Source organism: Ornithodoros turicata, chromosome 3 (assembly GCF_037126465.1).
Source record: "Ornithodoros turicata isolate Travis chromosome 3, ASM3712646v1, whole genome shotgun sequence".
Classification (NCBI taxonomy): Eukaryota; Metazoa; Arthropoda; class Arachnida; order Ixodida; family Argasidae; genus Ornithodoros; species Ornithodoros turicata.
The window spans coordinates 37,695,541-37,704,428 of record NC_088203.1 but is presented as its reverse complement, the minus strand read 5'-3'; the positions used below and the strand labels follow the sequence as shown (position 1 = coordinate 37,704,428).

Below are 8,888 nucleotides of genomic sequence, written 5' to 3'. Positions count from 1 at the left end.
GAAGATACCCCATGCTCTGTTTTGTTGCTTTCGTGTCTGTGTGCATTCATCCGTCCACCAAGGTTTGGGACGCTTGGGGAGCCGGCCAGATGTCTGCGGGACAGACTGTTCAGCGGCACTTATGATGGCCGTTGTGACAAACTCGTTTGCCTCTTCAATAGACATGTGTTCAAAATATGAAGAAACAAGCTTTGCCTCGTTCTGGAAAAAGCTCCAGTCAGCCTCTTGAAGTTTCCACCTTCGCGGTCGCGTCGAGATGGAATTTGTAGGACCACGAAATTTCAAAACTACCGGGAAGTGGTCACTTCCACGAGGATTCTGGTCCACGGTCCAGTCCAGACAATGGAAGAGGGAAGGACTGCACAGTGAAATGTCCAAGCAAGAAAAACTTTGTGTTGAGGAGTTGACGTATGTAGGCAGCCCAGTGTTCAAAATGCAAAGGGACCTTGAAAGAAGAACTCTCTCCAACATTTTTCCTCGCGTATCCAGTCTTGCGCTGCCCCATAAAGGATTGTGGGCATTCAGGTCGCCCAGAATCATGAATGGCTGTGGGAGTTGATTACACAAGTTTTCAAAATCTCTTTGTTCTATTAATTCTGATGGGGGAAGGTACAGTGAACATATAGTGAAAACCCTATCGAGGCACACTTGAACAGCAACTGCCTCCAACCCTGTAACAAGTGGGATTTGTTTTACAGACACAGATTGCGGAAGGACTATAGCCACACCTCCAGACGCACGTGTGGTATTTGTACGGTCCTTCCTAAAAATAGTATGTCTGCGGAAGGGATTGAAACTTTGTTCCTGAAGGTAGGTTTCCTGTAAACAGAAGCAAGCTGCAGTGTATTTTTCAAAGAGATCGTGTACATCATCTATGTTAGTGTAGAGGCCTCGACAGTTCCACTGAAGGATTACCTGTCCCATAATGAAAGTAGTGATGAATAAGAACAAAGAGAGACTGTACATTATGTAGGAGGTGTAACCCTTGGGGGGGGCTGCTTGTGTTTCCCTAGGGACGTACTGCCCCTGCCTCGGCCTCCTTTTTTCGTTCTTTGTTCCTTCCATGGGGAAGGATTGGGGGGAAGGCTTGGCGATGATTTCTGCGACATGCAGTCATCATCGTCAACATCCATCGTGTGTGTGGCAGCCTGGGATGAGCCCCCTGTGAGCCCGTCCCAAACTGACAGCTCGCCATCAACCTCCGTAGAGGTTGTGGCCGCTACTTCCCGGCTGCCCACCTGAGCAGCTGGTGCCAGCGGAAGCAAGCTCTCCGCAGGCTTTTCTTGTGTGGGGGGAGTGTGGGGTGGAGACCCAGAAGTCTGCGTCTCCACAGATTTCCGCAGTGGTGCCACTCCCCGGCGCACCACTTCGGAGAACGTGCCTTTTTTGGCAAATTCTACCTGTGTTTTTGCGTCTTTATAAGAGATATTCTGCGTCACTTTTACTTTGAGTACTTCCTTCTCTTCCTGCCAACGGGGGCAGGACCTGGAGTAGACAGGGTGGCTCCCTTTGCAGTTCGAACAGCGGACTTCGTTTGCACAGGATTCTGCAGAGTGGTCCATGCCAGCACATTTTGGACAGATCGCCTGTCCTCGACAGACCTGCGACCCATGTCCAAAACGCTGGCACTTGAAACAGCGTCGCGGATTCGGGATATACGGACGTACATGGCAATTAAGATACCCTGCTTTGATGGTCTGAGGAAGCCTGTGCAATTGAAAGGAAAGGACAATGTGTTTCGTCGGGATGTCTTTACCATCCCGACGCATCACAATTCTCCTTGCTGTCACAACGCCTTGGTCTTTAAGTCCTTCCTCGATCTCAGTGTCTGAGCAGTCAAGGAGTTGAGACTCTGAGATGACGCCCTTCACGATGTTAAGTGTTCGGTGTCTGGTCACAGTGACTGATATATCAGAAATTTTATTAAGTGAAAGGAGAGCGGAACTTTGTTGCCTTGTGGTCACTTCAATTTGTAGATCTCCTGTGGTCAGCTTTCGAGCATTATAAGATTTCCCTATTGTCTTTTCTAACTCTCTTGCAATCGTGAATGGTGATACCTTAGCCATAGGTTTGGTCTCATCTTCCGAGTGGACTATGAGGAACTTCGCAAACCAAGGTTCAGGAGTCAAGTCGAGGATTTGCATAGCTGGTGCATCGGTGCAGCGCCTCTTTTGGCGCTGATCATGTTTTTTTGTACGAGAAGAATCCATAAAAGAGAAGACTGATTCAGTGCAGGAGGTGTGTCGCCCACCATCGAGCCCAACGAGGGAACGTGTCCCACACGCTAACACTTGCCTCTGCACTATACCCAAGTGCAGCTTCTGGAGAGTGAAAGACTGCCCAAGGTTGACCCTTGCCGCCAAAGAAGGTGAAAAAAGGAAAGGGAGAGAAAGAAGGAGACCAAGGAAGAGAAAGTAATGAAAAGGGAGAAGATTAGAGAGTAACCCTCGGCAATTCCATTGGAGGATCGTGTGTTGCATAATGATTGCAGTAAGAAGAAAGACGCCTGTTAAGAACTTTTGCCGACTAGGAAGAGCTTCCATTACCTATTTTTTGTTGGAGGTGTGACCCGCGGCCTTGTGGTTTTCTTTCGTGCAGCCGCAAGCTCCTTGTCAGATATGTCAGGGAGTGACCCGCTCCCCGACAGACTAGATCTATTCTTTTTGGGGGCTTGGGAGCTCGTGCTCGCAAAGGAGCGCTCAGAGCTCGTCTCGTCCTCGCAATCCATGGATGTCACCTCCGTGGACTGTGAGGACAGGAGTGGCGCCGGTGTTAGCGACGCCACAGGAATTTCGGGAGTTGGAGGTGGATCTGCACCACCTTGGATCTGACTTGCGTTGGTCTGGGTGAATATTGACTGCTCGGTCTGTGTGTACTGTGTGACTTGTTTTACTTTCTGTTTTACAGCTGTGGCAAAAGATTTCTCGAAAAAGATGGGGGCTACTTTTTTCCTGGCTTCTGGGTAAGTGAGGTTATGCGTGACTTTAACATGTAGCACTTCCTTTTCATATTTCCATTTTGCACAGGATCTCGAGTAGGATGGGTGGTTAGAAGAGCAGTTGACACAACAGTCTGGCCCTTTGCATTCTTTTGTTTCGTGGTCGGCCTTCCCACACCGTGCGCAACAGGCGGAGCCACGGCATGAGTCGGCAGCATGACCGAATCTGTTACAACGGAAGCAGCGCAACGGATTTGGGATGTATGGGCGAACTTCTGCTGACAGGTATCCTACTTTTAACTTTTGAGGCAGAGTCGGGCGATCAAAGGTAAGGATAATATTGCGGGTTGTAATGTACTCATTGTTCTTTCTTATTTTTATTTTTCGTACATCTATGACGTCCTGGTCTTTCAGGTTTAGAAGAATTTCCTCAACGGGGACGTCGATGAGTTCTGATACGGCAATGACGCCTCGACTGGTGTTCAGTGTCTTGTGCAAGGAAGCTGATATCCCTTTTCCCAACATTTCATGTGTGTTCAGAATGGTCTCACAGTCTGTCTCAGATGTGCACTTTATTAACAAGTCGCCTGATCGCATGCGCTTTATCTCAGGTATATGCTTAGACAGAGATGCCACCGCCTTCTCAATGAAGAACGGCGACATCTTACCCAACGGGACTACTTTTTCTTTGTCATTTACAGTCGCTGAAAGAACGATGTACTTTGCTGTAAAGTTCGTAGGCATTGCTTTGAATACTTCGGTCCGGGGACGTTTGCCGCCCCCGATCGTAGAGGAGGAAGAATTTTTAACCATGTACGGTTTTAAGAAATGGACGCTCCTACAAGTCGCTCACGTTTCACGTCCATACGCGTGAGAAGGTCCCGGAGTTTTAAGGAAAACCCATCGGCCGGGGCTTGACCAAGACCCCGACCGCCACCGTTCAAGGCTTCTACCCTTCGCCTTTCATCCCCTCGGCACGGTACGGTTAACACCTTGGGACTGGGGGCTGGGGTCCGTGGTGGCGCCACTCACCAAACACCAGCCGAAACCGGTGCCCCCTGCGGGGTCAGCATAAATGCATCTGCCTACCGTACGGCCGCCGTGGGTGTTGTGCAGTATTTCCTTTGCTGCATCTTCGACCTCCTGAGATGCCTTAGTACATGACGCACGCATGCTGCAGTTGTATATACTGTAAATATTTAATGAACTTCAGAGGCTCAGTGCATGAACCAAAGGTAAGAGTAGTCCTGCGCTGTTCATGTCCATTATATAGCTTTATGGCAGTTTACTGAATCTGCTGTTCTGATTGCAGGTTCCCAGCATGTATGGTATCGTGCATTACACTGAGAGAAACAATGTTGCTGCAATTCCCCGTGAGTGAATATCCAATGGAACCTCAGCATGGCCGCCCTTCAAGAGTACTGAAAAAATCACAAAGGCCATCAAGCACAGGGTAGCTCCGGGGCCAAACTGGCTTCGATACAGGTGCAGAGTGCTTTCCTATGCAGGTAAGTTCACCCGACATGACAGAGCTGTACTTATTTGTGAAATGTGAATTACATAGTTCCTGTTTTTATCACCACTTGCCCTGGAGTAAACATCAATCACCTTTTGGCTCAAACCGGTGGGAAAGGGGCTGACACATTGGCAAGGTGGATTGATTTGAGACCGTCTGACATAACTCACCAATTTCAGTCACAACTGAATAATCAATTCTCACTTGCTATGTACTATACAGGGTGTCTTCTTCCGGCAATAGATTTTTTCAATAAAAAAATATTCTGTATATAAGTCCCGAGTAAAACACTGAATTGGTCATTCGGAAGCATATTCGACATGATATGGCCTGAGACCGTTTGAACCAATGGACTGGCGAACTACCTTCTTGCGAATTTTGCAACCCCCTTAAGCAATTCAGGAGAGGACAATCTGCCCCCCGTTCAGCCGCCCCGTATCCACCCATAACGGTATACCACCAAATTGTTATTCATGTAGACACATACGAGGAAGCGAAGAAGAAAGAGAGGAAGGCTGAAGAAATGTCGGACCTCACAACTGATGAAGAGACTGCCCAGAAACGAACAAAGAGGATGCCCCAACGGCTGCTGTCGTCCTCAGAGGATGATACCACAGAAGAAGTGGAAATTGATGACTTCAGTGATACCGTGGCTGGAGGATCAACTGCTGCCTTCGTCAGACCTCCACCGCCAAGAAAGCTTGCGTGTCGAGACCTTCAGCCTACTCCACCACAAGCTGCATACCGTGAAAAGCTGACATCACAGCCGGCATCACAACTGCATGTTGCCCGCAGAGATGATCCTCATGATGAGTGCAGAGGTGAGGTGAATACTAAAGCATCAGATTTGGTGGCAGCACTTGGTGCGTCTTAGAATAGTCTGTCTGTCTTGTTACGCCGCAGCCGCCACCTGAAGACCAGCTTAGTTGTGTCTCTTGCCATTAACAGTACAGACAAAAGCATCATTTTCACTGTCATCGGATGATTTTACAAGCAATAATTTGCATCCATAGCATGGCATACAGTACCGTAGAAAAAGCACACCAGCTCTCAATATAGTTGTTTTCAAATGCACTTTCCTCTTTCACCAGCATTGCAGATCAAAGTGTTGGACCTTTTGGAACGTGTGTCAACGAAGCTGGATGACCAGATGAAGATTCTGAAGCATTTGCGCACGGATCCTACTTCATCAGTTTCTCGGGATACTGAGGCTTTAATTGCGCTTCTTCCTGTGACCTCTCAAACAGCACTTCGGGAGCTGGAGCGTTTGCTGGAGTGCTCCCAGAAAAAAAACTGCGCTGGTAACTTATCCATACTGTGCATGCTGGCTTGCTATAAACTTTGCACTTGGGGGTGCATGCAGTTTACAGAAGTGTGATGAAAAGACATGTTGCGTTCTTTCGCACAATGACTAACCCAGCCAGTCAGACCCTGAAGTTTTCATGCTTTCCTAATTTATGTATCTTCAAACTCAGTGGGTAAAAATCTGGCAAATCACTGGATGCGAACAATTCATGAAAATTCAGGTGGAAAAATTATCATCACACTTAATTCAAGAAGAAATCAGGATCTATGGTAGAAGTAATGTTTGCCATAAGGAGCTTTAAAAGTACCAGAAGTTGAGGTAAACTGCATATTTTGTGAAAGATAAGTATGTTGTAGATTTGAGGCACCATACTTGGGTGCGGTCTTATGGCCAGTAATTGGTTTTAACCTTAATGGGGGAGCCTCATTTCCGGGAAAAATGCAGTTAAACCCCATAACTTCGGCGTCTGAGTATCATCCATGGGTGATTGTGGGACAGAGTGTCACAACTGCACTGTCCCACCTAACGTGTAAGAAAGATAAGAAATAATTACAAGGCTAAGCATTGCCACACTTATCTTTGTGGGGACAACTAATTTCTTGAGTTTTGCACTAGGAATTGCCTTTCGTCTACAAAAGCAGAACGCACGTGGTTTACCCAAATGTACCACAAATTATGCTGAGTTGGATGCCTTGGATGTCTATGACATGGATTGCCAAAGTGGGTCGCGCGTTACTGTGCATCATCCAGCACGCTGCATATTCCGAGGTTGACCAGATTTTATCACCTGGCCGTCTGGTTTCAGCTACAGTTCTCAGCATGCCGGGAAATATGAGATTTCCCCGCATGCCGGATAATGCGCGGTGATGCGGAAAGTATATCTAAAAATGATGTAGCATGAGATAAAGCCAGTGTGCCTTTCATGTGAGTGTGTGTATCGCTTAAGTTTTCCTTAATGGTTGCGGTCTTTGCACCTCCTTCCATTCATCCACTTTACACCATACCTTTTTTCAGACCATGCAACTTTCTTTAATTGGCGGTTCGTCACTAAAGGATGCTGTGCGCCACATCATCAATCGGTGCGTGGATGACAACATTGCCAGCTGCTACTCCATGACGGGCAGAAAGGGGAAGTTGCCATTTTTTTTTATTTAGGCTGCTGTCTGTCATTATTGGTATGCTGCCCCCATTTCCAGTCTTGCATAACACACTTTGGGCCTGGGCCCGTGTGCATAAAACTTTGAGCATGCACTTGTTCTCATTCTCAGTAGCTTTGTTAGTGCTTTGTGCATGTGCGGTTAGCGCGCACATAATGCGCTGGCAAAGGTATTGAGAATGAGAACGAGTACGTGCTCAAAGTTCTATGCAAACGTGCCCTGACCTTTTCTGGCCATACCATAAAAGGCCTGATATTTGTCGTCATACTGAAAAGGCAAAATTCCGGTTTGATCCCATTTATCCTCCAAAACTGACTCAATCAAGTGCACCATAAGTAACATAAACAGCTGAAAAATGATGGGAGAACAAAAACTACAGAGGTAAGAGATTCATGTCATTCGGAGACTCACTCATCACACATCGTTAAAGATAAAAAAATTTACAATACAGTGAATCTCGTTTACAACGAACTTGATGGTTGCACAAAACTGTCGGTATATCCGGAAGTTTGTTATAAATGTAGTCTCATTACGTTGAGTTAAATATTGATGGTCGCTTGTGAGGTGCTCATTATAGCCATAGGTTCGTTATAAGTGGGACTGTTATAACCGAAATTTACTGTACGTGCTATGTGCAAGTAGTGTATTGTGATGCATAATGTAACTACAATTAGTGGACTGGACTGTACTGCAACCTTAGATTCCAAACTTGCTTGCGCAGCCGTCTCTACCTTCTTGGGACTCATTGGGATAGCCGCGCACCTTCCTTTTGATAAACTTGCATATCCCCCCCCCCCAATCACTCAAGATTAGATCAGGTTCAGTCGGAATAGCAGAATTTTCCAGAGTTCTTGAAAAAAAAAGTTGGTTGCTTGCCATCACAAGTTCAGGTTTTATTCCACTTCAGGTTTGCCTTGATATGTTACCATTCCGACCAAATTATTTCCTGCTCTTTTACATGCAGTATTGCCATATTCAGCTCTGCAGATGGCCTCACTGTCATTATTTTTCACAGGAGCACTCCGCAAGTCCTTCCCCTCGGCAACAGACGTGTCCATAAACGGCCTTATTGCTGATTGGTTGAGGCACGCCCCAACTCGTATAAAGAGACGGTATGTGGCATCCCTTGCTTATGGAAGAGAAATCTTCTACATGGGACTGTGTACCTTGGGCCAGTCATGTTGAAACACATGTACAGCTTGCATCAAAAGTCCGCGGAACACGGGAACCCTGCATTTACATCCTCCCAGCCATACCAACGGCCATTGTGGATTGCTTGTTGAACACAACCCTTGGAATAATTCAACTCAAGGATTCCGTTCAACAAGCGTTCCCCAAGGGCCGTTAGTGCGTCTCGGAGGATGTAAATGCAGAGTGCCCATGTTCTGTGGACCTTTGGCATAAGCTGTACACTGCTGCCCTGCAAAAGCAATGACGGTACTCAGACCTGGCTTGTGTCTGCCCCGCTAGATATTCGGCATCATGAGAACTTCCCTTCATGTTCTTACTTCAGTTTTGCAATACTTCCATGTGTACAAGGTGGTTACTTTAACTACAGTAATGCCGCTCTAATGGCTCGCATTGCAGAAACGATGCAAATTTGTCCTGTCCTGTGTACAAAATGGCCATTGCTGACAGACGGAATGCTTATATGCTTTTTTTGTTTGTTTGCTTTTCAATTTATAGGCGCCATGAAGACGACCCAGCGGCATAGAGCCCACCTCAGTCCAAGCATACAAGCAAGCTGGTGTTCATACTGTTTTGCCACAACGAAGCACACAAGGCTGTGATATTCTGTTCTTTATAAGTTATTAAATATATTTCGATAACATGTTCATACAAGGCTGGATGTGAAGTCCTGCGTAATTACAAGTCACGAGAACCGTACGTGCATCCTATTAAGCACATACATGTATGGTGTTTGTCACCTGGCAGCAACTATTCATGTATAGCAGTCATGTTCTACGCTCA

At 46.7% G+C, this 8,888-nt stretch overlaps 2 protein-coding genes across 2 annotated transcripts; one reads left to right on the top strand and one right to left on the bottom strand.

The window, feature by feature from the left end:
* Positions 1–965: 965 nt before the first annotated feature.
* On the bottom strand, positions 966–2,144 carry LOC135389328 (uncharacterized). The gene has a single exon (XM_064619391.1). The coding sequence runs from the start codon at positions 2,142–2,144 to the stop codon at positions 966–968; it is 1,179 nt and encodes a 392-aa protein (XP_064475461.1).
* A 2,190-nt stretch (positions 2,145–4,334) lies between these two features.
* LOC135386879 (uncharacterized) lies at positions 4,335–8,685 on the top strand. Its single transcript, XM_064616392.1, has 6 exons — positions 4,335–4,446; positions 4,934–5,275; positions 5,546–5,755; positions 6,775–6,935; positions 7,933–8,029; positions 8,604–8,685. The coding sequence occupies exons 2-4, from the start codon at positions 4,978–4,980 to the stop codon at positions 6,849–6,851; spliced, it is 585 nt and encodes a 194-aa protein (XP_064472462.1). The 5' UTR covers positions 4,335–4,446; positions 4,934–4,977; the 3' UTR covers positions 6,852–6,935; positions 7,933–8,029; positions 8,604–8,685.
* Positions 8,686–8,888: the final 203 nt, after the last annotated feature.

Bases quoted from the DNA above. Each gene is read 5' to 3' on its own strand.
- LOC135389328 (XM_064619391.1), bottom strand. From the start codon at position 2,144: ATGCAAATCCTCGACTTGACTCCTGAACCTTGGTTTGCGAAGTTCCTC.
- LOC135386879 (XM_064616392.1), top strand. From the start codon at position 4,978: ATGTCGGACCTCACAACTGATGAAGAGACTGCCCAGAAACGAACAAAG. The intron at 5,276-5,545 runs GTGAGGTGAATA...CTCTTTCACCAG, and splicing joins TCCTCATGATGAGTGCAGAG to CATTGCAGATCAAAGTGTTG. The intron at 5,756-6,774 runs GTAACTTATCCA...ACCTTTTTTCAG, and splicing joins CCAGAAAAAAAACTGCGCTG to ACCATGCAACTTTCTTTAAT.